Consider the following 27621-nt stretch of genomic DNA (forward strand, 5'->3'; position numbering starts at 1 on the left):
TTCCAATTTGCTCTTGACAGCTGCTGTCATAGGAATATTTAAGCCCCTGCCTTTCAGGCAGGAAAGGTGTTGGTGGCAAAGCTTGTCTCTGCAAGGCTTGGTGTATCAGCCTGTGCTTTAGGAGGAAGCATTTTGTAATGTTGCTTTTGGAAAAGCATCTCACCGGGAGCGCTGTCCCTGGAAGCCAGCTGACAGCTCACTTGGTGGCATTGCCATCGTCTTCTGCCATCGGAGTGTCCTGGCCCCGTGGCACCAAAGGCTACACCCCCCCTCCGCGGACAGGTCCGACAGCCGTGCAGTCTACACGGACATCCCAAAAACGCGAGGAGGAGCCCAAGTGGGAGCAAGAGCGGAGAGGAATAAAATAACCTGCTTGAAACTGTGCAGCGGGGTCAGCACCTCTGGGAGGAATGGGATCTGGGTTGCCTGATGGGAATGTCTGCATTTAAACACAGGTCAGAGCTGTCCGCAGGTGCTGAGCTCGGGGCGCTTACAGGTCTTGGGGTGCAAGGCCAAAGCTGCTGGCGTGTGCAAGAGGTGTGCAAAAGGATTGCAAGTGCTCTTGCACACTCGTCCTCGGTGAGAACAGCTTACGTGGTCCCTGGATGGTGGCACAGCCGTTTCCCATGCAGTCCCTAGCAGTTGCTCCTCTGGAGCTGTCTCATGGGCTCTGCGCTACTGCTTGATAAGCAAAATGGCTTTTTCAAGGTTTCCTTAGTGGCCCTGAGTGAACCCGGGGAGTTCACCACCCACGAGGGAATCTCTCCTAACAATAAAACAAGTTCTGTAAGGCTCCCTGCGTATCTGGGAACTGTCTGGTCCAAGCCTTGCTCGCTTGGCTGTAGTTAACTTTGTGTTTCGACTGCCTTATCTGTTTTCTGCAGCCCTAACTGAACACTTAACAATTTCTAGCTGCCTCCCAGTTTCCAGGAAAGGCTCCTCTTGGGCTTTCATGATTTTTCACTCCCTGCTGAGACGGTGTTTGCAGCTTCCTGGGGCTGTGGCCCCTCTTCTGGTGTTGCCTGTGCTTGTGCTGGGGATGCTCGGCATGGGCAGGGAAGGGTCCTGTTGCAGGCGTCAGGGAATTCACCCTGAAACCGCGGTGACCTCGGTAAGGGCTCGGTGCCCTTCCTACGACCAGGCTGTGCTGAACATCCGCACGTGGGTGGGCGCCGAGGGGTGGGGAGGCGATGTGGTTTAGTTCTTGGCTGGGCGGCTGGCCCTTGGAATTGGCTATTTCTATAAATAATCCTGTGTATTAATTAGAGCTGGACCCTTGCACGCCTGGGGAGGGAGAGAATGAGTTCGGGGAACAAAACGAGCAGGAAGGAAAAAGTAATGTCTGTTAACAACACTGAATTAGCTCCTAATTATAGAGAGGGGAGCGAGTGGCAAGTGTGGCTTGTGGGATGAATGCAGATGGGCTGGGCACGGTCACCGCATCCTTAACACACGCCTCGGATCCCAGGCTGCCGTCTCATCGACCCGGGGAGCGGTGCAGCAGCAGAACTGGGTTTTGCAGCGTCTTTCAGTCCCGGGTTGTCTTGAACGGGAGATTTCGAGATTGTCCCGTCAGGGGTGCAGGGAGCTGGGCCTGCTGCTCCCAAGCTGCTTTAGTCACTGTCCCCTTACAGCCCTGCCAGCATTGTAGCCTGTTTTTATTAAGTTCCTGGTTGGATTTCATGGGATTAGGGTTTTTGCTAGAGGATCCCTGCCTTTTGCTTGTGATGTGCCCATCACATTTAATGAGGAGCCTTGTTAGAGCACAGCTCCTCTCAGGGAACTGTGGGCAGGTTAGGCACAAACCTGGAGAAGCGGATAAAAATGAGAAGCTTCAGGCTGAAAAAGGAAACTGTCTTGATAATGAAGTGTATTAAGCTGTGAATTACCTTCCCAAAGAGAGTAAGGAGCTCATCCTCTGACATTTAAATTTGCAAGCCGGTGTGGGGTCAGCAGGCATGATATTCCTGACCCTGCGGCCTTGGATTTTTGCTGAAGAACCAATTTGAGATTTTCCAGTTGTATTTAATGTGACTGGGCTGCCCAGAGGCATCAGTAATGTGGGTGCCAGAAATGGAGCGTAAACCTGCGCCCCATGCGTGCCCCGCGCCTCTGGCCAGCTCCGGCGCTTTGCCGGGCAGGGACAGTCTCTCGTAGGGGTCAATTAAAAAGAAAACCGAGAAAAAGCTTTTCTGTCCCAGCTCTTCCCACATGGCAAGCCGTCGTCAAAAGGATAATCTGTGGCGGACTGAAAAGTTGGGATTAATGTCAAACAAAATTGGATTTACTGTTGAAATCTGCTACCCGAGGGAGCCGCGCTGAGTTGTATCCAGCTCTCCTCTATCTGACGTTCAGCAAACTGCTGCGCTTGTACCGTGTCTGATGCTGCCAGGGACTTTTCTGCTGCCACCTCGGCAGAGTCCTGCTGGCCGCAGGGTCGTCCCTGGAGGTGATGCTGTGTGTCGGCAGAGGTGGGCTCACCTAGCTGTGAAGTAGAGAGGTGTATTGCCACCTGAATCCCGCCCTGCTTTGGCCAGCTAAGGATGTCGTGGTGGCTCCACGTCTGGTTTTGATGACCCAACAGTAATTAAGGTAACCAACTGGTAGAGCCAGCCTGCTGCGTTGCATCTCCCCTCATTTCCACATGCAACGTCTGGAGGTGACGGAGCATCGCCGGAATTGTGGGGGGAAGGTGGCACTTGGGGTGCTGGGAAGGAGCAGTTGGGGCTGCAGGCACCTGCAGAGGCTTCGGGTAAGGTTTGGGCACTGGGACAAGCACGCTGGATGGGTGGGAGATGTTCAAAAGCGCATCCTAAGCTTTGGGAATTCAGTCCTTTGAGAAGTACGGGACGGTTGGTCCGCATTATTGCTGTGGTTTCCCGCAGCCTCGGAGATGCTGGTGCAGCTCTTCGCTCCGTGGCTTGGCGCTTTGTTTTGGAATAGCTCCTTTTGCCAGGGAAGATGTCAGCTGGGCTCCTGGCACGTGCTGCTGGGGGGGGGGGGGGGGCTTTCCCGAGGACTTTACCACCATGTGCCTTGCTCCTCACATCTCCCAGCCAAACAAACCCGAAGCAGCGTTCAGGACTTGCTCCGGTTGCCAAAGTGTCTTCCCACCCGGAGCAAAAGCCACGAGCTCCTGGTTACATTTAACTGCTGCTTTAATGCCGCTAATTATAATTGACTGTAATTGTGCCAAAATTCATCTCAGCCAAGAGACGGGAGCAATTTGGACCGTCATATTAACGTGACGGAGCACTCAGTCACTCTCCCAGCTCGGTCCCTTTAAAGCGGCTGCTGATAAATGAGCTGTGCCGGAGCAGCAGCACGCGTGTCTGCGTGAGGTTCGCCACATCGCCGGCGGCAGGATCAGCCCCTGGCAGAGTTGGTGCCCCCCAGGGAGAAGGGATGCACATCCCCACATTAACCTGGTGTCCCCAGGGACCTGAAGCCTGGGCGATTCCCCAATTTTACTGTGCCCTTCTCACCCCATTGATACAGGAAAAAAGCTCAGCCGACCAAGTTGGGGGTTTTGGGGGAAGATAGCAGACCAAACGCTCTCTAATCCCTACGTGCTGATGTTGGCTCTGCCCACTGGCAGGTAAGCGCTGCTCTGAATACTTCAGCTGTGTACCAGCAGCAAAAGCGAGACGCCAGCTCCGCTCGGCGCAGGCTCCATGGGAAAGCATTCGTAGCCTCTCAAAGCCACTTCTTGTATTGCTCCCGGACTGGCTGTTTCATTTGAAGCTGAATAAAAATGAGGTTAGGCTTTTAACGTTCACCTCTAGCTGCTGCTTCTGCAAGTTGCTACATCCCTGCGCGCTGCTGGGACCAGAGGCTGAAACGTTTCCTTGCTGCGGCCTCGGGGTCTGGGAGGAGCAGAAAGCCACAGGTCACCCTGCACAGCACCATTTTTCCAGAAACATCAAGATATATGTTCCTGGAGGCTGTCTCCTGGGATAAAAGCCATCAGCAGAAAGGTGATTCCCATCCAGCCCCAGGGAAGGGAGCTGTGCTGGGAGCCTGCGTGGTGGGGACCGGCCGGGACCACACCGCTCCAGTCTCCTGCAAACCCCAGAAATTCAGCTAAATCAGCCTTTTATATGTGAATTCTCCCTATGATGCTACAAGGGTGTTTAACCGCAGGGTTGAAGGTACGTTCTTCCAAACGCCAGCCTGAAACGTGGGTCGAGAGCTCTGCAGGGCCCCTTGCTTTAAACTCCCCCAGTGCAAAGCTTTGGGGACGGCCACCGCATCGCTTGCCAAGGCGAGCGGCTGCTGGGCAGCATGAAAAAATTGAGGACAGTTGTCGAGAAAAAGGAAAGCAACGAGCCTAAAATCAGGGGAACGGAGGACAAATCAGGCTAGCGTTGCCTGCCTCTCCGGGAAACGCGTACATCCGCTATCCGTGTGTTCAATACGGGACGGGATCCGCAAGCCTTTGCAAAGGAACCACTGGTGCAATGTGAAGTCACGGTGCTGTGCTCAGGACTGGCCTCAGGGAGGTAATTAATAACGGGAAATGCTGTAATGGTGATATTTGAAATGGGATGATGTACCGGCTCCTAGGAAGCCAAGTAACTGGTGTGGAAGCGCGGGGTGCGTTTGTGTGACTTGTTGCTATAGAGATGAGATGGTTTTTCCGACAGAGCCTCCAGTGAGAGCGGTTAATCCATTTTTAAGAGGAAAGGATATTTAATAAAGGAAACAATTTAAACTGGATTTACAAGATACGCTGAATGGAAGCACCATTTATTCTGTGGCTTTGTATTTAATTTTAATATCTCTATAAACCTCTCCAGAGTGTTCTGCAAAAACAAGCTGGAGTTGGAGCAGGTTCGACCGCCCAATAATTCTTAAAAGCAAATCAATTTAACAATGCTGAAAAAAAAGCCTGCATCTCGATGAATATTCTTCCGCTCTCCATAGCGGCAGGAGCACTGGAATATGTGTATTAGAAAACGGACAAGCAAGCTGTTCTAATGGAGAGGTATTTTTGAAAGGATATTGAGCAAAAGCTCGGCAAAACAGGGTTGGGAGTGCCCGGTTTCAGCGGCAGCCGGTGCCTACGTCCCTGCAAACTTCGTCCTCTGTTAGATGCGCAAGATTTCGGAGGAGGTTTATGATGAAGCAAGAGATGATGCTTTGCATGCAGCGGCCGGGATAGCCGCCGTGCCGGGCCGTGCCTTCCCCAGGGTCTCTGCAAATCCCCGTGCGACTCCATCCCCCGGCAAAGGGCTGCCGGCATCTCCCGGCAGCTGCCTGTTTCTGGCATAGCACTGAGGACACAGCATGCTCCCATCAAAAAGCTTCCAAGCGCCAGGTGGGGAGGGATTTTTTTCATGCTCTTCGTTTGTTGATTTGCATTTACCCAACAGGGGAAGCATGTGCATACGGTACTTAATAAGTGAGCCAGGAACACCAGGGTGAAATAGCCGTTATCTGGGTCCCAGCCGACTCTCATGTGAAATTAATTCGGTCTCTTGGACGTCAGAGACGTGTGTCGCAAACCCCGGCGCAGGTAATGCTGTGCTTTTCTGCGTAGCCTTCACGGCAAGCTGGTAGAGCAAAGCCAAAAAGAAATTGGCCCCTGTGCAAACATCTATTAAACACCAGCCAGTCTGTTAGAAGGAGTTTTCTTCATTGCTCTGAGTTTTCTCTGCACCCATAAATAATATGGTTCATAATATAATAATTTCATCAATAATCCAGCTTTTCTTCATAGCTGTGCTCACTGCTATTCCCATGCTGCTGTCTGAGTAGGGATGTGGTGATCGTGCTGGTTCTCTGCCGGGATGAGGGCAGGCACCTGCATGGAGAAGCCCCTAGGAAAGCCAGAACGGGAACATTTAGCACTTGATAAATGAGAAGGTTACAGAAACTCAGCAGGATTTCCCGCTGGGAAGCAGTTTGTGACTCTTCCCCCAGTGTTATTGCTTCACATGCTGGGAATGTCGTGGTTTTGAAAGCATTAAGTGCTCTGGGAAGAGCTGGTAAGAAACCTTTCCTCCCTCTCCAGAAGGTAAATTCTCCCTGCTCCTTAATGCCATGGCTCAGGGCACAAGAGCAAAGTCTCTGGGTTTTCCCCTGTCCCTTGCACATACTGATTTTTATTTCTTTTTTAATATGTAGAGCTTAAACTGCACAAAGCCGGCTGCAGTTTCTCCTGTTAGCAGCACTAGGCATCTTTTTGGCAGTCCTTGAACCCTGATTTAAAAAGCAGAGCGCGGTGTCCTTTGCAACCTCGTGCTGGCCAGCAAGAGTAGCGGTTTGTGCTTTCCCATGTCCCCTTGCCTTAAGAACTCTTTTTTTTCCTCTTTTTTCCTCATATGTACGCATATGACACACACACTCCCACCCCCAGCAGGGGAGCCAGCCATCCTCTGCTATCAGTGGGGCTGAGGATATTAATTTCTGGAGGTGGGGGACTCGAAATTGCTCAAGAGTGAGGGTGATGTGGCAATTAAATGTTTTTCCTCTGTCCCAGGCTGGGGGACGTTTCTCCACTACGAAGCACAGCCCCCTTCTGTATCGCAGCCGAAGTGCAGCGAGTAAGTAGGGCTGGATTCATACCACGTTGTATAATTACAGTCTATAAAAAGGGAATTATATGGCATATTAGTGCCATTTATTTTACCGTATTAGCCGTTTTCATGCACGCAAACCAGCATGGTTGGGTTTTGTTCTCGCCTCCCTGCGAGATGAAAGCTGGGATACCCCGTGGGAATTGATTTCCCAAAGGGATCTCCCTGTCTCAGGAACACCGGGAATCGCTTTAACGCCCAGTGACAGCAACGCCGCAGACGTGTGTGGGTCTGGAAACCGGGATCCAGAAAAGCAATAGGGCTTGCCTGCATGCCCACCCCATTTCTAGGGACTTCATCCGGCTACAAGAAGAGATGCTTCCTCCCAGCTGATTTTTTTTTTTTTTTCCCCTAATATTTGAGAAAGTTTACTTGTAATTTTACTTTCTTTCTTTGCAAGGGGTTTCATTAGAAATTGTGATCTAAGGGGGATGATTGTGGGCCTGGCTGGAGAATAAACCACTTTTCCGCTACCTTAAGGTGCTAGTGAAGGTGGCGGTGAGGATTACTGCACACCGATGGAGCTGCTGGGGCTGGCTCTGCCCCGTCCCCGCCGGGCGCAGTCCCTGGGAGGACCGTTGCCGCTGGGAAGGTAGGCATGGCTATAATGGCATAACAAACTGGGGGGGGGGAGAGGATTTCTTTGTTAAAGGGTCAAAACCGCAGTCCTGAATCATCTAGTGTGAGAATTGCAACGCCTGGGTCAGATTCCCGATTGGTTTTCTTCTAAAATTTGGAAAGAATGTGACATTACTTATAGATGGGGGGGGGGGGGGCACGACACATTTTCCAGTGGTTTTCTGCAGAAAGACCCATTCCTCCAATAAGTGATGACTGACTTAGTTTGATCTTCTTGACACTCATTTTAAATTGATCCTGTTGAGACAGATGTCAGTCTGGAATTCTTGCTTGAGTCGCTTCCATTCCTTGATCTAATTAACAACGGTGCATGTTTTATACGAATGCATTTTCCACGAGGGATGGAATTTGCTTACTCTTTTCTGTTTCCCTTTACCAAGATCCTGAGTTTCCTCCCTAATTTCCTTTTCTTTAATGCTCATTTTCAAAACCACCTTTACGCTGATACGTTTAAGGCTTGAAAACATTGGAAACATCTTTCCAAATATGCTGTATTTATAGAAACATTAAGATTAATCCTACATGTTTATTCATTTAAAAAAACAAAACAACAAAACCAAAACCGACCAAAAAAGACAAAAATCAACCTTTGCTCGCAGCATCTCATTTTTGGATCGAGACTTGCCCACTGTCTCTTTCCAGGGCAGCGGTTTGTGTTTGACCCCGTGTGGCGTGGCTCTTCCCAGCACACCGAGGATGTAACCGCGATGCCGCAGCCCCTGGACGGCCCAGGGCTTACTCGGTCCTCCGGGTCCGGCTGTACGGATCGCTGCGGCGGAGACGGGGATCCGCATTGCGAATATCCAGCTGTGGCTGCCATCTGGTGCTGGTTTTCTTCCTCACTTCAACTGCAACCCTCCCCGTCACCCCAAGTAATACCTGTAACGCACCCATCACGTGTAAAATCTCGGGGTTTATTTTAGCAAGCGCAATTCTGGCCTCGCTGACGCTGGTCGTTATCCAAGCGCTCGGTAAAAGCGCCGATTAATCAGCAGCGTGAGGCTGTTAAGGAGATAACTCTGCGTCTGCAAAGCACGCAGAGACCCGCACGGCGCAGGAGGAGCGCAGCGTGCTGGTAGCCAGCCTTCGCCGCACAAGTAAGGACCTCCCGCCTGTTCGGTGGCAGGTACCTACGGAGACCTGCCCACCTCGCTCCATCCCTGCCCGTCCCAGGCCATCTCCTGAATGCTCCTGGGGTGCAACGGGGGAAAGGATGCCTTTATTTCCTTACCCGAACCCAACCCTTTCCCCCCATGCCTAAAGCCCGGGTCCGAAAAGAAACACGTCCGAGAGGTGAACAAGGTGCCGTGTTCGCCGTCGCAGCCTGTGACCTTTGTGAGTTAACAGCATTAAGAAATACTGCGTTTAATGGAAATGAGTCTTGGTGAAACAGGTGGGCTGGGGGCTCATTTTGTTTTTCCCTTTGCTTTTTAGGCAGGGGAGTGGGCTCCTGCACGGGCAGCGTGCCTCCGGCTGTGCGCGGGGATCATTTGCACAGCGTTGGGGGGGCTGCGCTCTTCCCCATCAGCTAATAGCTCCTCTTTGAAGGCTCCGTTGGGGCCATGGAAGGTTGCAAGGGGACGGTTGAATAACACTTGTGATGTGATGCCCTGCCAAGGCGACACTATTATTTTGGAGTCTGCCAGCCTGGACTCCACGCAGATGGCACCGCTTCTCCAGGGAAGCCCCTCTGATGCCTGACTGTCCTCTCGAGGACAAGTTCCTCCTTATTTCCAGCCGGAGCCTTTCTCTTTCAGCTTAGACCCATAATCTTCCAGCAGCCGTCCTCTGCCAGTCTCCAACCTCCCCCTCAAACAAATTTCCTGGGACAAACATGCAGTTTGCAGGCTATTTATTGCTCCCGACACATGGAAGGATATTGCAAATCTTAAACAGGGCCGAGTCAAATGGTTAATTATCAGTCCCTTTCCACACACCATTTTTTTTGCCTTGTGACGGTGAATTCTGGTGTCAGAGACAAGATGCTGCAGGTTTTGGAGGTGTTAGAGCAGATTCAGTCCTCATTCTGCTGCCTGTGAAATTAAGTGGGTCACAAAAACATTAGTCAGACAAATTCAAGCAGGAAACAGCAAAAAACTTGTTGGTGCTGTGGAGAGGTCATACTGGCAAGCCACCCAGGGCATGGTACAGTGACCTGGGCTTTGACTCCGTCCATTTTGCTGGGAAGAAGTTGCTGTTTCTTACCCTGATGTTTGATTTTGTTTTATTAAGGAAGGTAAATAATTTATTTCTGCTCAGAGGCATCAGACCCAGCAAAGCATTATTAGGAGACGTGCAGTACTGCCCTTCCTTAACAGATATTTCTGCTTCTTAGCTGAGGCTTGGGAGGTATACTTGTAATGAAGGAGGAGTATTTCTAACCACCTACCACACTTGCATCAGTGAGAACAACATGTCTTCATGAGTCGATCAACCCTTCTGAAATTATTTTCCTACTGGAAACAATGTCTTGTCTAGCACAGTTATACTGGATCGCTAATCCAGCCCAGTCAACTATTTAGGATGTGGCAAAGCATAAACCCTGCAGCAATTTCCATTTTCATGGATCAGCCCTGGCACTGCAGCATCCCTGCCATGCGTGGGAAGTCGGTTACTGCTGCTGCTCGCACAGATCACTGTGACTGTCCTGAACTTTCTGTGTTATTTAAGCGTGCGAGGAGGTAATGAGGCTGGTGAGGATTCCTGGAAAGGACCTGCGGGACTCACGACTTCATTAAAGCCCTGCAAGAGCTGTTTGGGAGCCTCAGGCGACTGCTTGTTGTAAAGAGCAGCAGATATACCTCGAATGTGTTAAGAGACTTTGAGACTCTCTTGCAACACAGGTTTCATAGCTGCGTTGGATTTAACGTGTGTTCATGTTGAAAACTGATGGCAAAACCACAGCTGGCTGCTGACACCCACAATGTTTGATGTGTGCGAATCCAGTAGCCAGAGGTAGCCCTGGTCTGAAAGCGTTGAGAGGGATTAGAGACTGGTCAGCGGGTTTGTGGAGGAAAAAGGGTAGAAAAAGGGAGTTGTGGTTGTTACTGACTTTTAAAATTGAATATGCTCAGCCTGGGAATGGTTTCTGCGTGTTGACCCGGTCTTTTTGGGAAGACCTGGGAGCAGCTGCCCATGGCAGCACCAGGAAAGCTCTGACTCACGGAGACAGAGTTGCCGAAACGCCGGCCCCGTTGTGCTGGCGCCTGCGGGATTTCTGAACTTTCTCTGACCTCCTGCCCAGCTGGAGCATATTTGAGTGTGCAACGCTGGCTCCTGCATGGTGTGTGTGTACCCCCTGGGGGGGGAATGTATAGCCGTGCAGCTTCTGCCAGCCGTGCTGGCTGCCTTCCCCGCAGGCTCCTGGCAGCCTCCGCGTCTTGTCCCACAGACTCGCTGTCCTTGCGATCCCCAGGGACCCGGACACGCTCCTTTCTCCCTCCGTCCATCAGCATCCCGCCCCTGTGCCGGGAAGCCGGGTAAAGCTAAGGTGGGATGAGCTCTTATGGCTTCTACTGACCGTGTAGGTGCATGGCAGTTTTCCTCGCACGGAGGGACTAAAACTCCTGAAATGGCTCAGTTCAAAAGCAATTTCATAGTTATGCACAACGGAGCAGGGAAAAATGGAACTAAGCTCAGCGTAAGGTCTTTGCAAGTTCAGCTAGCGGCACATCAATTAATTTGCGGTTGCAAGATAAGCAAATCCTTCAGCACTACATTTTCCTTGAAAGTAGTAATTTTTGTTATGAGGGAGACGGACCGAGCCTATCATAACAATCTCCTCTGAATTATTTAGCATATTCATCTAGCATGTTTGACTGCTTAAAAGGACTTTTTTCCTGGAGATAAGAAACTCTGCCTTACATAGTGAGCTGATTGTGAAATGGCTTCTAAGCTTATCCACTTGGTTAAGAGGCTTTATTATACTAAATTACTGGATAATCTCTGGACACGCAGCCACAACATCAGATCTCTTCTTCCTTTGTTTGTTTTACTTTTTGATCTGGAGCTGCTCAGATCCGTCCAAGGGGTCTCGTTTGTCTGCGTTAGGAGTCACTGTCCCGTGGCTCGTTTGGAAAGTTGGCATCAGCTCAGAGTGTTGTTCTTTAAAGAAACCTCCTTTCTCTTGCTAAGCTTTTCAAGGGGCCTCATGCATTCTTCCCTTGTGCAGTTTCTCAGACCAAAATAAATATCTGATCTTACCCAAATGGCCAGCAGAGCCTCGGCAGGGCACGTGGCAGTGCTTGTGATGACAATCAGTGTCCAACCTCACCCCGAGCTGGAAGGACAGGGGTGCCCTCACTCTTTCTCTCCTTGCCCTCTAGGAATTGGCACTTTCCTTATTAGACCACCATTTCTGCTAGCCAAGGCTGAGTTCTGCAGCCTGCTTTAAACCTGAGTGTGCCCCACATAAATGATGCTGGGAGGCTAGGTCAGTGTAATGCATGTAATATTGTAATGCACATAATAGTAATGCGTTTTAACGTTGCTTTTCTGCTCATGTGAGTTAGCAGGGAGGAAAAGGCCTAGGGGATTATTCGACACCAGCTGGCAGTTACCTGGGGGTGGTCTGCTGCTGCTATGGTGCTCTTAAGGCAAAGGCAAATGTTGGGGTTTGAAAGCATCTTGAAAAGTGCTGTGAGTTACAAAAATCCTCCTTATATACCTGTAAGTAGTAACTGTGGGGAAGAGGCTGCTGCTACAGCCCCAGGGAGATGAGGATCGCTCCGAGATCTGGCAGAGCATCTGCACGGGCAGGGCTCCACAGGTTTCCCTTGTCCCATGGAGCTGTGTACGCCCATGGGACGTGAACAATTTATTGGGACTTGGGGTTGGTGAATGGGTCTCTCTTCTGCACCATTTATAGGGACTTTAGGATTCCTATGGATGAAAGGCGCGCAGGCCACGATTTACCCATATATAGTAATGACAGCTGGCTTTGGTTAATCTATTGGGCATGCTGCAAAGCCTGCCTGTTTTCCCAGGCACTCGCAGTGGGGGTGGACTGAGAAGGCTGCTCCATGCAGTTACAAGTGCTGCTGGTGTGGGGGGCAAACAGCAATGTGCACTGCATGCACTGTCCAAGTTACAGGAGGCACGGATTTTTACAGCTGCTGTGGATGTCTTTAAATGTGGAAAAGCAAAGGGACAGATGCTTCAATTTTACATTTGTGTGAGCTGCTACGCTTTATTTCAGACGGTGTCAAAGGTAGTTTCTTAACACAATGCTCTACGTGCTCTGGCAAGCTCCAGTGATAACATCAGTTTGCTGTGGCTAGTCATTACGCGCCAGTCTGGGCTAGGCAGCCGGATGATGACTACTGCAGAAATACTTACCTGCAGTAGAGAAACAAGCATCAAAATTTGTCCAGAGTGCACCAGCACCATGTGTCAGCAGATCAGTTAGATGAAACAGCACATCTGCGAGCCTCTTCCTTCCCAGGCTCCCAGTTTCTCATTAGGATCAGTGAGACTCTCGCAGATGCTGTCATTGCCGGGCCTTCTGTTTCCACGTGCATCTCCTGCGCGGTTCCTGTAATTGGGGCAGAGCCAGAATACATATTTACTCAGCCAAAACAAGGGGATTTTGCCTCTAGCTATTTGGAATAAAGTGACAAAGGTAAATGGTGGGGTTTGAAAGCACCTTGAAAGGGGCTGTGAATTATAAAAATCCTCCTTGTATATCTGTAAGAAAGAACTAAACGCTTCCACCACTTGTGGTTTGTAGTACAAACTTGTAGGCAAACCACAGTAGCCTAAAGTTGGGTTTCCTCAGTGACATTTTATTTTCTAAATGTACCTTTTCTGAAGAAATGGATCTGCCTGTGAAATATATTCCCATAGTTTTGCACACTTTGAATACTGAGGCTTCTTTTAACTGCTTTGAAAATCAAATTAATTAACATCCAGAGCGAGCAATACCCACGTTCAGTATAACCACAGTTAATTTTCTTCGGTGACATGGGGTTTAGCCTTGCAAACGAATGAAACAGCTCCCTGACCCCACGTATTTGCTTGGCTGTGTTGTTTCTGTAGAGACTTTGCATCCTACCAGATACCTGTGCTATTCAGACCCAGTCCTTAAGTCAAAGTTCCCTTGAGTACCTAGGAGAAAAATAAACCCGCTGACATCGTGGGCAGTCTTCTATTTCTAGCAGTCTGGAGTATATTTTCAGAACCACTCTGTTATGATCTGTAACTACTCTAGACCTATAGATATTAGGAGTGAATAGAAACAAAAGAGGACAAACGATGCCAGACTAACGTGCCTTCTAAGAAATAAAAATTTCCCTTGGCTGCTTTGGCACTAGTATTAGTGCCTGTACTGGAGTTTACTGTAATCAGACTCTTTTTCTCTGGGATGAGAGCTTTCCAAGGAGGCCTGGTTCTTGTCTCGGTGCCACAGGTTATATATGTTGGCGCAGCTTCAGTTTATGCTGCTGTCGAGATCAAGATCAGATCCTTGGACCTGCCCTCTGAAATCAGCGCAGAAACCTGGTAACGCTACGGAGTGTGCGGATTTACAGCTGTGCTGCTGGTGGCAGGGTAGAAAATACCATCTCTTCCTAGAGCTAATGCTGTATTGACATCAAAATTAAACTGTAAAATAATCTAGCTTCAGGCTCTCGCACTTCACTACAAATGCTTTATCTGCCTTGGCTGACAAAATGCTCTTGGCTTTTGATCAAAGAAAACTAAGTGGAAGCTCTTTTTCTCTTGATGTTAAGAAAGCTTTTGACAGAGAGAGTCCCTGCAAGACTAGTTAAGACGCAGAAGCCCCGTGGTACTCTCTGAAAACGCATTGAAGAAAAATACGCAGAACAATGCCAGTATAAAACAATTTCTGCTCCGGAAAGGGCTGTATGTAGTCAACGGCATCCGTACGGCCGGCTCCATGCTACGGGCTGTTCAGGCTGCCGACCCGGCTCTAACGACAAGCTGCCCGTTACAGCTCGTGGCTGCTTTGGGGGAAATACCCACAAAGTATGATTCTACGAGTCTATGGAAGTTTTCGAAGTCTCGCCCTTTGGCTTTCGGGTGGCGGCACAGCCGCCCTCGGCCCGTCCGCCGGAGCACGGCTCAGCCGGTAACTTGCGTCTCCTTCTCCTCGGGGCTGCTAGAACTGCGCGCTCACGAAGCACGGCCCAACTGCTCATGAGGGCTAGTCTGGCCGAGCCCTGCGGAAAACCCGACAGCCGTTTAATTAAAGCCGGTCCCACCGCCCGCAGCCACCCAAGGGCTCCGCGGCAGCTGGGGAAGCGCACCGGGCCCGTAAACCGCGCTCCCCCGTAACTCGGAGCCAGCCCCGGCGGGATGTTTATCGTAAGTCCCATTTAAAACGTCTGTCGCGGAGAGGGGAGCGTGGGCCGCCCGTCGTCCCCCCCCCCCCCCCGTCGAAGGCAGCCATGCCTGACGGACGCCGGCGGGCGGCTCGACCTCCCCTCCGGCTGCCGCAGCGCTGACTGGAGAGCCGGCGGGCGGCCGCGGCCTCGCTCCCCTCCTCACCAAGCCGCCGGGGGGGGGGGGAACCCTCCCTCCGCCGCCCTTCCCCGTCAGGGAAGCGAGCGGCGGGGGCGGGACCGCCGCGAAATGGCCGCCGCCTCCCCCCGGCCCGCGGCCCGCCCTCCGCGGCCGTCACTGCCGGCCGCCGCCCCGCCTCGGTCGGGCCGCCGGCAGCCGGGCGAGCCGCCCTCCTCCTGCCCCGTCTCCCCTCCGGCATGCGGCGCGGCGGCTGAGGGCGGCGGCGGCGGCGGCCAGCTCCCCCCCCCCCCCCAACCCCCTCCGAGGCCATGTTCCCCCGTCCCGCCTTCCCCGGGGAGGCGAGGCGGGCGGCCGCCTCGGGCCGCAGCCGGTCGCGGCCTCGGGTCGTCGGCGGCGGCGGCGGCACCGTGCTGCTGCCCTCCATGCTGATGTTCGGCGTGATCCTGGCCTCCAGCGGGCTGCTCCTCATGATCGAGAAGGGGATCCTGGCCGAGGTGAAGCCGCCGCCGCTGCACCCGGCGGCGGGGGAGCTCTCCCGGCGAGGCGTCGGCGGCGAGGAGGAGGAGGCCGGCGGCGAGCTGGAGCGCGAGGTGCTGCGGGACGTCCGCAACCGCACCATCCGCGCCGTCTGCGGGCAGCGGGCCATGCCCCGCAGCGTCTGGGAGCTGCCGGCCGGTCAGCGCCGGACGGTCCTCCGGCACCTCCTGGTCAGCGACAAGTACCGCTTCTTGTACTGCTACGTGCCCAAGGTGGCCTGCTCCAACTGGAAGCGCATCCTGAAGGTGCTGGACGGGGCGCTGGAGAGCGTCGACGTCAAGCTGAAGATGGACCACAAGAGCGACCTGGTGTTCCTGGGCGACATGAAGCCGGACGAGATCAGCTACCGCCTGAAGAACTACTACAAGTTCGTCTTCGTGCGCAACCCCATGGAGAGGCTGCTGTCGGCCTACAGGAATAAATTTGGGGAGATCAAGGAGTACCAGCAGAAGTACGGGGTGGAGATCGTCAGGCGGTACCGGAAGAACGGGGGGAGCTCGGCGGGCGACGACGTGACCTTCTCCGAGTTTCTCCGGTACCTGCTGGACGAGGAGGCGGAGCGGATGAACGAGCACTGGATGCCCATCTACAACCTGTGCCAGCCCTGCGCCGTCAGGTACGACTTCATCGGCTCCTACGAGCGGCTGAACGCGGACGCCAACTACGTCCTCGAGCGAGTCCAGTCGCCCTCCTTCGTCCGCTTCCCCGAGCGGCAGCCCTGGTACAAGCCCGTGACGGCGGAAACGCTCCATTACTACCTGTGCAACACCCAACGCCGCCTGATAAAAGAGCTGTTGCCAAAATACATCCTGGATTTCTCCCTCTTTGCCTACCCCCTTCCCAACATAACCAGCGAATTCTGCAGGCAGTGAGTTGTTCATTCCGGGATCCGGTGTAAATTCTGCCTTCGCCGCACGGATTTGCTAACGCAGCCGTCGCTGCGAATGACACGTTGCCGCAGGGCCCGTGAAACACGCTCTTCTATGCATTATTTCCTAATTTTATACTTTCCAAACACTGTTTATATAAAATATTACACATTGCCTTTGCTACTAGAATACTTTTTGTATTGTTCTGATTTTAACGTGTACATACGCCGCTGACTTGAGCACAATAGCTTTTGTATATCTATTTCGCTTTAAATTCTTTTTTATGACAGGACATGAAAAACGCCTGTAAGGAAGTTGAGAAATGGATATATTTTAAGTATTTTTTCCTCCTTTTTTGTGTTTTGTACTAAATAGCGTGCGGCTGAATTGCAATCATAACGTAGTGGTTGATGCGCTAATAGAAATGTAGTGGTTGATGCGCTAAAAATTAGCGCTGTTAAAGCTGGTCCTGGATTAGATGGGAGATAGTTTTTTGGGTATGAGTAGAAGAAAAGGCTTTTATAAACTAGGCCCTATTTATCCTTTATTTTCTCATCTGCAGATGGTGGCTAAATGAGGCCGGTCTTTTTTTCTGTGACAGTAGTACCTCTGGTTTTTATTATTATTATTATTATTAATTATTATTATTTACCGTTGAAATAAAACTAGTGATAGGATAATAGTCACTTTTGCGCGATTTTAAGATTTGAAAGTACCAACTATTTACCCAGCATAACATACGAGGTGCAATATCAAGCCATAACAATTTGCTCTTCTCTGCCTCTCTTTGAATTAAAGCGATACAGACTTCTGATAAGATCAAACCCCATCCTGGTTCCTAGGACAAAAAGCAACAAAAAACCCCACCCACCGCGTGCCAGCTCACAGCCTCGGTGGGTGTCTGCGTGCCCACGTGCGTGCAAACCACCGTGGAAAAACACTTTCTCCGGCCATGTTTGAAACAATGGCGATTTGAGGATTAGTTCTCCCTTCTTTTATAGAGGTGCGCACCGTTTTTGCAGCTACTTGTATTTAATTATGGCTGTTAAACTGTAAAAGTTTGGGAGGTAATGTAGAATGTTGTTCCTGGGAGGCTGTGTCCTCGTTTCTAATAAAGTTTTTATATGAATTAGTCTGTTGCTTAGTGCTTTTCCTTAGAGGTGTTTATTTGCATTCTTGGAGAGGCCTTCTGCCCCTCGTGCTAAGCCACGGCGTGCAAGTATGATGAATAGGCGGTTCTGGCCTTGATGAATTTGCATTTTAAGTGCCGGAGCAGCGGTAACAAGTGGAGAAAGAAACGCATCCGAGCCAAATGACGAGATGATTGTGCGACACGGGCAATTGGATGAAAAGCAGCAGTCGGCAGCAAAATAGCTGCCTAATTGCTGTGGAGTTGATACAAAGCAGTAGGGATGGATTATAGATACTGCGGGGAGCTGGTGGTTTCCTGGGATTAATCTCTCAAAAAGGGGGAAGGAAAATTAAGGTGTTTTCTTTAGGATTTGTGAAATTGTCAGTAAGAAGGGCAGGGAGCCACATCCACGCAAACTCAAAGCGGTAGGTTGAAAAATCCTGCCTAGGGCACAACTTAAGTAACTTAATAGATTCGCTGTATCTATGAACTCCCGGCAAAATCCCCGTCTCCCTCTGTTGAAGTGGGTAGCCAAGCACAGTTAGAGTCGAGTCATTTTTACCGTTGATAATGGGATCGTGGCTGGGCGTGAGGGCAATGACTGGCGCGTTCGTGGACTTCAGCTCCTGGCTGCGTCCTCGCCTCTGCAGCCACCTGCCCTGTACGAAAAAACGGGTTAGGAATTGGCTTTGATCTCCTTGTGCCCGATCTGAAGCCTGCAAAAATTTCTGTCCCCAGTGATTTTGGTGACAAGGAAGGAATGTTTGGTGCCCGGTGCTCGAAGAGCTGGAGATCTGTCTTTTTCTCCAGCCAAAGGCACCAGATACCAGCTGGGAATCTGATTTTATTTTGTAAAACAGATGCCAATGGTGGGGTGGTCTGAGTTTTAATTAAGCCTGACCTTGAGGTCTCTCTAACTAAGAGTAAGCTGGTTAGGCTTTACTCTCTTTGTCTGCTCCTGTGAAGCTGAGGGAACGTTTCCTGCTTGCTTAGCGATTGGCTTTTTAATTAAATGTTTATTTCTCAGTAGTCTTAAAGGTTTGTGCCGCTTGTTTGTTTGTCTGCTGCAGCTTCTGTTCTCTATATTACATTTTTTGTCTCTTGTCCCCTTAATCTAATTTACTGCACACGGAAGGATTTTGCTTTTCTTTGACTGTCTCTTACTCCTTTACTGGATATCATTGATCACCTTTTTCTCTTTAAATAAAAGCAAAAGGCCTCCCACCTCCTGGTACCCTCCCATCAGGAGGGTTTTAATGCAGGCAAAACCTGCAGAACCTCGTAGCTTGGGCAGAAGTTTGTCCCATAGCTGGCAAAAATGTTTGGAGTGTAGAAAAGTCTCCCAAAAGCTAAAGCGGGGGGCATTTTGTCATCTACCTCTAAACCTCATTTCTCTTACTTGATCGAGGTTACGGACTGTCTTTGACTTTCTAATCTCTTTGCTGCAAGTCAGCAAATATGAAAAATCAATTAGGTTTCCATTAGCGGTACTTCATTTTATCCATGGCCACTAATACAATTTCCTGAGAAAGCTTTTGGCCGAGTAGGAAGAAAAAAAAGTACTTTCCCTCAACAGCTGTATCATTTCTTTCTTTTGTCAGGTACTTCTCTGGTGTGGAATAAATCAGGAGCAAATTCCACAGCTGACAGCAACTGCTGGAGGTGAGAGACGCCGAGCGGGATCCAGCCCTCCTCTGCGGGGACCTGGAGAGCAGGGAGAGGAGTAACGTCTGCGAAAGGAGGGAGGAGGGGATTTCACAGCAGCTCAAGTACAAATGAGGAGGAAACCATAAAGTTATAAACTGTTTAACATTTCTGCTTTCTGATCTGTTCCAGTCTGGCAGCTCCTTTTTCCACCCTTCCGTCTCCACGCTTGCCATCACCCAGCAGAATAAAAAGGTGATCTTTTCTCTTTTGAATTATTATATTTTATTAAGCCTCAACACTGTATTGAATGCCCCAAACTTCCCCAAGTGAACAACTTGAGGGTTTGGGCATTGGGGTTTTGCCACTGCATTTTCCTCACTTGCTTTTTCTAATTTTGTGTTGGTAAATCCTGGCCCCGACCCTATAATTCTCACGTTTTCTCCCTAGAAGCATGCGTGGATATGTGGAGACGCTCCAGCAGTTTAATTCCACCTCGTTATATGAAGAACTTCTGACTCCCTCTAAATTACCACAGTGTTATTTTATTTTAATTTGTCATTAGTCCCTCCTTAGCCTGCTTACCTAAAAAGAAACAAACAAAAAAAAGAAGCGGTTTAACATGCCCATGAATTTTGCCATTTATGTGCATGCGTTTATTCCTCCTTCCCTGGTAGCTTTTGGACCTGCAAACCCATTTCCACCCAAGTTGAGAGGAGAATTTATTTTACTGCATCCTTTCATTGCCCGCAGCTCTTGTGGTTTTAACGCGGTGTTGCAGAAAGGAACCGAGTGCTTTACTCTCGTTGCGTGAGTGCTGGTGATGAATGGGGACCTAATGATTTCTCTTTCCCTTGAATCAGCACCTGCACAACGTCCAGAGCTGTGTGCCCTTGCCCGCTGTGATACGGAGCGATGCTTTTTGCACTGAAGTCCCTTTAGTCCCACAGATGCTGAAGCTGTCCTCTGCTAATACTTTTCTGCCAGCGAAGAAATCAGCCCTTTCCACCTCACGGCCATTTGCGTCACCGTAAGGTGACTAAGGCACCTTAACAGTTGATTTTATCCTAGCGCTTGGCTGCTAATTGCAGGGAAACTTCCAAGGTGTTTTACAGATGCTTTAACCCCTTGTTTAGGAAATGCTATGATCGGAGAAGGCAACGGATGAAGAGTCCGGCAGGGAAAAATCTCTCTCATAAGGTCAAGTTCCCCAAGTTCACGTTGCCAAATACCTGGCCCATGACGTGGTTATTTTGCAGGTGGAGAGTCACGCTTGGTGCCTGTTCAGTCCTGGGCTGGTTGCTGGCAACCGTTGTGCCTAACTCCAGGCAGGAATACGTTTCTATATTTTATTATATTATTATATATATTATGAGGAATACATAGATTTAACAATGTGAGGGTTTGTGCTAGAGAGAGGACAGGGGCATAAAATTGTTTTTCTCAGGGATTTAATGATTAAAGATAACTGTCCATCACCGCTCGGTGTATTGTCTTCCACCCTGTCTTGTGTATCCGTGTCTGTCCAGTTCACTGACATTTCTTTTTGCTGAAAGGAAAAAAGACCCAACAGCAAGCAAGCAACATTTTCCAAAGCCAATTACCAGCTTTCTACATTGTTGTAACTCACTGTTACAGGATGCAATCGCAAAGAATTCCCTGTTTATACAGGTATGCATTTATGCCGTGCTAATTTCTGTGATGTCTCTTTGCTTTAGAAGTTCATTACAGTCTGGTTTATCTACAGGTGGTTTATCTACATACAAACATAAACCAGCATATTGTTGCCCCGCACAAAGAACTAAAAATAGGCAATTGCAACCTGTCATGATTATTTTTCTTAATTCATTTCCTGGGTTATTTCCCATAGTTCGCCTGTTATACCTGAGATTGATTTACTTGCTCATGGAAAAGCCTGGCTAAGGTGATCCTCCTGTGAAATGAGACCCGTGGATTCAGTTGCTTAATGATCTCAATTTCTGCAGTGCTGGGAGAACTGTAGCTCTGAGCAATTCCATCAGGAATGACCACTGGCATGCGGGAAAACCTCTGCATGCGGGAGGGAAGGTCCCTGTTTCCCGGTGATTAACCAGCGCGTAGGGTGTTTTCTGAGAGGCGTGCAAAATCGATCCCTGTTCTGTCCTTATGTTGTTTAAATAATTGCAGCGAACATGTTTAATACCTTCAGCATTGTGCTTGGACTACAACAGTGGAGAAGAAGAGCACCATTTGATTTTTGGCATTCGGAGCTGCTGGTTTGGTATTCCCCTTTGGATGAGGGAGCGGGACAGGTTAGGATCCTTTGCTGTTCCAAAAATCTCGTTTCATGTGTCATCTTTTTTACCGATTCCCATGTTATGCCTGCAAAGCCTTATTTCAGTGTACCTAAAACCCAGGCAGTTGGCTGTTTGCAGTGCAACGCCGGGAATGGGTATTGAAGCTCAGTGGTTTCAAAGCACGCAGGAGAAATTACTTTAACCTGGATGATTCGGGAGGGTGCGTCAGCCACCGGCAGCAGAGACAGCTCTGGTGACGAGGAGCACTCGCTGAGCTAAAATTTGGCATCCACAACCTGGTGTCTTTGAATTTCTAAACCAGGGTCATTGCAGTCAGCCACTCGCAGAAAGAAAAGGGTTTTAAACATGTTCCCTCTGGTCTCCACACTGAGCTCCAGGGTGTATGTCAGATTTTTCCTCTTTCCTCTGGGGCTTTTCCTATTGCTTTTGCAGAAATAGCTAACATCCTTGCCAGGCACTGGTGCTGAAGTAAATGCATTAACGCTGCCAGTCGCCTTGCTGGCTGGTAGCCATGACCCTGTATCTAACGGGAATAAAGCCTTCCGAAACACGGCAGGAGTAAGCAGTGCCATGGACGGCTGCTTTAATGTCAGCACAAGGCATAAAACCAGTTTTGCTTCTGCTCCTCTTTGTTTTCAGCCTTCTCTATGATGGAGGAGAATCACCGCAGACCATTCTTTTGCTTTTAGCTGCATTTCTTTTTCATGCAGAAGCATGAGCGTCCTTGGGACGTTTCTTTCATCACGGGCAGGATTTTGAAAGAGCCAAAAGAAAATGTCTCCAATGGATCTGTTGCATCTAACAAGGCTGAGGTATTTTGGTGGAGTTGGTATTCCACATGTACCTGCTCAGAGCTTATCAGAGTGTCGTCTTATTGAGGGTCTGAGCTGTACTGAAAAAGCGCCTTATAATCAGAGACTCCCACGTTGTTTTTGAGGACTCACACCTATACTCTCTTGGTGGGGGCTGCTTGTGGTTTTAGAGGTGCTTACTCAGTTGCACACACTGTTTGGGAGCAGGGACTGGAGCCCAGGTCAAACTGAGCAAGGTGATTTTCCCAAGATTTTGGTGCCAGCTGGAGGAAACTTCACGAGGTAGGTCCTTCAATGGGATTTTTTGCCTTTGGGGTGCTTCTGAGCGGACCACGGAAACAGTTCTTGGATCAAAACCTAGCCAAAACCCCATGACCAAGGACTGAGAGGTAAATAGAATGAGTTTGTAAAATCTTTTGAAAGCCTTGAACTATAAAAATGCAACAAGCTATTAAAACGAAACCGTAGCTTCCCCCTTACCTGGTTCACACAGTTAAAATGCTCAGCCCTCTGCTTAACAGGGTGTGCATGAGCAGTGTGTGTTTTTTTATCCTGCAGTCGCAAGAAAGTTTATCTTGGGTTTTTTGGGCAGAGTTTATTTGTGGATGAAGCCAAATCAATACCAGCTTGCTTTCCTAAGAACTTTTTATTAAAAGACCAAAAGAAATAAGGGCATGAACCTCTCAGCTGTAATGTTAATCAGTGATGGAGCTCAGCGGTACAGCAAGGAGTAGTCTCCTGGGATGGATAGGATGAAGGTCCCAGATGTCCTCAAGGTAGGATGTATCCCACTGCAGACATGTTTAGGTCTGGACCCCCCTCCTGTAGCTCCCAGGTAGAGGCTGAGTGGTCCTGGATCCCTCTGCCTGGTGCAGGAGTAGGGGTCTCCAAGGGCTGCATTGCACCCAGGGGTGCCCCATCAGACCAGGTGAGGATGTAGGATGGGGCAGTGTCTGCGTTCCCTCTCCTTGCTCACAGCCTGGCTCAGTTCTTCAACATCTTTTGCAGATCAACCCAAGACTCTGAACTCCCTGGCATCAAACAAGGCTTTCCCCAGTGAATCTGGTGGGGCAGGATTTTGGTGTGAATCCTGTCAGTGCATTTGGTTTGTCTGGAGCGTGTCTACCCTTTCTACTGTTTTCTTTCTGCAGGTGGATGTAAAACTTTTAGCTTTTAAGTGCAAGGCTTAGATGGTGTCTGCGTGCAACAGCAAGATGAATATCTGGAGAAAACCACAGTGGTTTTTTATTTGTGTGCTTCAGGCATGACTTTGCTTTTTAATAGAGCTGCCTCCTGTGCTCTCTGTTGGAAAAAATGCACCCAAAAAGGCTGTTCCTGTGTCCAGGAGAAGTCTGCCCTGGAAATGAGGTAAACACCCCTGCCTAGTTTTTTTGGTTAACTCATGCAGAGCATGCCCTGCCTTGCCTTCTTGCAACGCAGGACCAAAGGGTAGCAAAGCAGGTAAAGATAAAAATGTTGAGTTAAAAAGGGGCTGGGATAGCACTCTGACGTCAGACTGCTATCGTCTCAAAGACCAGGCATCTTTCCTCTTTTGCTTTTGCTGAGATTGGGGTGCTCAGGGGAAAAAGAAAGCAAGCTGGAGATGGATTCGAAAAATCAGCTGGAGCTGACCCAAGTGCCCGGCGGGGCAGCCTGCGAAAGCCTCCGGGCTGGAGCTGGGGTTTCCTCGCGGCTCAGTGTACACACACACAGCCCAGCAACCCCGTGAGTCCTGGAAGGGTTTATTCAGTGAAGGGAAAAAAAAATACATTCATCGAGTGAAAACATCACAGAAGCTTTTAGAGCCCTTTTGTGGGTAATGATATCAGCAAAGATTTGCCAAGACGGCGGGGCTCCGACATCACCGTCAGGCCCACAAAGGTCCCAGAAAAGCACAGCGAAGCCATTGTCGAAGGCATTATAAAAGGTTGTGGGGAAGGGTGGGATTATTCAAAGCTCTCCTTTTGGAAGTCTGCATTTCCCAGGTCTTTTTTTTTTCTTTGCAGGATTACAATTTAAAAGATGCTTCACCTAATTGCCCAGGCAGGCAGCGAGGCAGGTAGCATGGACCTGAGCCCGCCGCGCCAGAGCCTGCTGCTGCTGGAGCTGGGGAAGCCAGGCAATGCTCAGAGCAGAACTGGTTTTCATGGTCGCCCTCAGGTTTTCAATGAGATTTTAGGAAAGAGATTGAAGTTTCTCTGGCCACCAGGAGTCAGCTTCCTTTTGGGGAGCCCCTGGAAAGGCTGTGTTTCCAGCTGGCAGCCCTGCTTCCTTGCCCCCTCATTGCCATCGAGGTTGTCTCCAGTCCCAGTTCTGTACTGGTTTGTGTTGGGAGATGACAGGAGAAGGGCTTCAATGAAAAGAGGTTGGCTCAAAGGGCTGCTGCTGGCTCTAGGCCACTGCAAAAGTAAGTGGTAACAAAAAAAAGTGAATGCACAAGCACGAAGTGCTTCTTACTTAGTTTGCTACTTTTTGTAATGAACAGCCAAATTATTTGGCAGGAGGTTGACTTCGATGAAGTTAGTTGTCTTCTGGGAGAAGCAATACCCTAGGAAGCAGGGCAAAGCTGTTGTGGGTGAGACCTCTGGGGCAAAAATTAGGGATGAGGCCAATGGATCCTCCAGGCTGAGATTTTGGAGGGGCTTATAAGACTTCCAGGACCCCGATTTGCAAATGAGCCGGGTATGAGCTGGTGTCCCTACATCCCAGCAAGGAGCTAGGGAAGGCAGGACGGCAAACTTGCACAAAATATTTATCGTTTCGCAGCAGTGACAGCCCCGTGCGCTGGTAGGTGGGAAGAAGCGATGAGCCCCGTCCCCTCGGGCTGGGGTTTTGCTCAGCAGCAGCACTGGCATCTCAGGCGTCTTCTCCTGGTGCGATGACACACAAGCCCATTCGTAGCACATTTCAGACATTAATTTTAGGCTTGTCGAGAGCTGAGATACAACGTGATGGAAGCTGATGCTTCTTGCAAGAAGTGGACAGAGGGCAGAGGACCTCTTTGGCCTAGGAAGGGGCTGGGGGCTAGGAGGCCTCAAGCACGTTCCCAAGAGACCCCAGGGTGGTTTTGACAGAACCAGATCAAAGCTCCCATTGAAGAAAAGAAATATCTTTTCATTGAGGAGAGGGAAATCTCATTCAGGCCCATGCCAGCTGGGCTTGGCATTGTCTGAGTGCCCCAACGCACGTCGTGGCTTCCAGTGTCAGAAGTGTCGCTGGATGAGGCTCTTTCACACTGCGTAAACCAAGCAAAGAAGGAACAGTTGGATGAAAAGCAACGTGCCCAACCGATGGGCCCCCCCGCACCCCTCAGCTATTATTGCAGCTATTTTGCATTTGAATGAGAACTTTCTCCTTTTGCAGCCCACTTCCTTCTGGGGCTTGAATTGGCAAATGGAGTTGTTAAAAATCTCCAGTCTTGAGACCTGACAAAAGATGGTTGCTATGGAAATAATGGAAGTTGCATCGTGAGCAAAATATCGTGAGCAAAATATCTTCAGGCCCAGAGCCAGCGGGAAGGAGGAGGGGACACCTTGTCGGTCACGCAACTTCTGCGGGAGCCCACGTGCTTCCATGCGGTTTTCCTCAGATACCCTTATTCTTGGCAGTTTGTTCTTTGGCTTAAAGGAGCCACAAATGGAGAAATCAGAAACGTCATAACTGCATGGAAAGGGCTTGTACAAACCTCATCTGCTCTTTCTCCAGTGCTAGCACCACCAAATTAAGCAGAGTTGCCCTACATGCAAATTTATTCCTCTGCACAGGGTTTGAATCAGTTGAGTTACTCAAAAGCAGCCTTCTTCAGGTTAATGAAAAATCTGTCCAGCAATACTCCCATTCTTTGAGAAATTATGTGAAGAAATTGGAAAATGAGGACAAATTCATGGCTAGAACTCTTGCCTGCTGTTGTATGGTGTTTACCTGTTGATCTTGGCAGTAGACCAAGCCACGAGGTGCTGACCTTGCTTTCTCTTTGCATCAGTGCAATGCTTAAAATTAGGCAATGAGCTCAAAAGAAGAATATATAGCTTGTCTCCGGGAGTGACTATCCAAGAAAATCACACTTGCTAAAATCAGTATAAATGCTAGGATTTCCAAGAGCAACCACTGGATGGTTGGAAAACTGGATGATAGGCTGTGGGTCCAAGGGTGACAGACGTGGGCTTCCCATTCACGGTAGCATTTACCGGTATATTTGTGGGGATTTGGAGTCAGGGTGGAAGAATTCTGGATTTTAGGATTGTGTATCTTAGAGGGAGCTTGGTCTTCGCCAGGTTGGCACTGGGTAAGAAATTAGAATCCTGGTTTCAAGTGAGGCGTAAATTTGGGATCAGACAGTGACGTGCAGCTCCTAAACCAGATCTCAGAGTCTGAGCATTTTACTCTGAAGAATTTCATCATTCAGAACAGCACATTTGCATCAAGGCTGAATTAACTGCAAGCATCAGGTTGTGGCAGCGTGGAAACCTAGGAATGTGCCATTGCCAACATGCAAAGAAAGGGGTCGGGTGGCTCTGGGATTAGTAGTGTGCTTATGGATCATTTTACTACATCAGCTCCCAAATGTGTGACGTTAGGGGGGAAAAAGATACTATCTGGTGCCCCTGATCCCTCGTAACCCCCTGCAAAAGGAATTAGAGGGTTTGGCTTTGCCGCAGGTATTTGCAAGGCAGCCCAAAAACATATCTGTGGGGATGTGGCTTTAAGGGACGTGACTCTAACTGTGATGTTTAGTTGGAGGGGTCACATCTTTCCATGGCCTTCTGGGGGCCAAGGGTGAAAAAAGGCTCTTTTGTCGCCTAGGATGTATTTCATGAAGGTGGAGGGAGAACAGGAATCAGGGCTCCGGCTATGATGGAAAACACAAGGTGGCACAAAGCCATGTCTCGCCTTGATGCCAGAAGGAAGAGATCAACAAAGTACTCATGAAGATGCTAAAGGAAAGGAGAGGTCTTGAGGTCTGGAGCGAGAAATCTCCCCCAGTAAGGTTGTACAGAGGAGAGGCAATTCGCATTGCATGCACACTTCCTACGCACCCCAAGGTAGCCGCGTTAAACTGTGCTTTTTTGGCCATCTGCTAGAGGAATAGCCAACTTGCAGCAAGAAAGGGAGGGTGGTTTTGTTTTAAAAAAAAAAAATCCCACTGGTTAAAATCATGCCTGCTGTTCCTTGCAGCTGGTTTTGAATGGCTTGCTGACCATCAGCAATTAGCACTTGGGTATCAATGGCCAAATGAGGTAATTAGGAAAGAGCAGGGGTATTAAAGCTTCAGCTTTCTCCCAGCTGAGCGGCAGAAGCAGAGCTGGAGCCTTTAATGGGGGTGGGTGGATGGGTCCGTGCATGAGTGCTGCAGGGAGAGCCGGCGATCGGCCACGAACAATACCAGCCAGCTGACAGAGATGTGTCTTGCTTCCCGGTAAGTGGTGCCTGAAGAGGTTGCCCTTAATTATCTTCTCGCTCCCAGCAGGAGAGATCAATGCAGCTCCATGCGAGATGCTTGTTGCACCGACTCCTGCGTGTCCCTTGGCGAAGGGCTTTTAATCAGCGCTGGGAAGGGACGTTGGGGAACTTGGCATCGGGCAGGTCAGGCTTGATGCATCCCGGGGATCCGGGGCTGATCCAGCTCCT

At 49.7% G+C, this 27621-nt stretch overlaps 1 protein-coding gene and 1 long non-coding RNA gene across 3 annotated transcripts; both read left to right on the forward strand.

The window, feature by feature from the left end:
- The first annotated feature begins 62 nt into the window (after positions 1 to 62).
- LOC128152754 (uncharacterized) lies at positions 63 to 27621 on the forward strand. 2 transcript variants are annotated; one of them, XR_008238749.1, is made up of 8 exons: positions 632 to 2592; positions 18842 to 18902; positions 19077 to 19139; positions 19748 to 19919; positions 20021 to 20555; positions 21051 to 23361; positions 24000 to 24400; positions 27461 to 27621. It is a non-coding gene; the product is annotated as an uncharacterized LOC128152754 (long non-coding RNA). The 2 variants fall into 2 exon arrangements; XR_008238748.1 differs by lacking the exon at positions 632 to 2592 and adding an exon at positions 63 to 455 and having other exon boundaries at positions 19748 to 20555.
- CHST14 (carbohydrate sulfotransferase 14) lies at positions 15003 to 17240 on the forward strand. Its single transcript, XM_052811363.1, has one exon. The coding sequence runs from the start codon at positions 15011 to 15013 to the stop codon at positions 16109 to 16111; it is 1101 nt and encodes a 366-aa protein (XP_052667323.1). The 5' UTR covers positions 15003 to 15010; the 3' UTR covers positions 16112 to 17240.

The sequence above is a fragment of the Harpia harpyja genome, chromosome 16 (genome assembly GCF_026419915.1).
Source record: "Harpia harpyja isolate bHarHar1 chromosome 16, bHarHar1 primary haplotype, whole genome shotgun sequence".
NCBI classification, from domain to species: Eukaryota; Metazoa; Chordata; class Aves; order Accipitriformes; family Accipitridae; genus Harpia; species Harpia harpyja.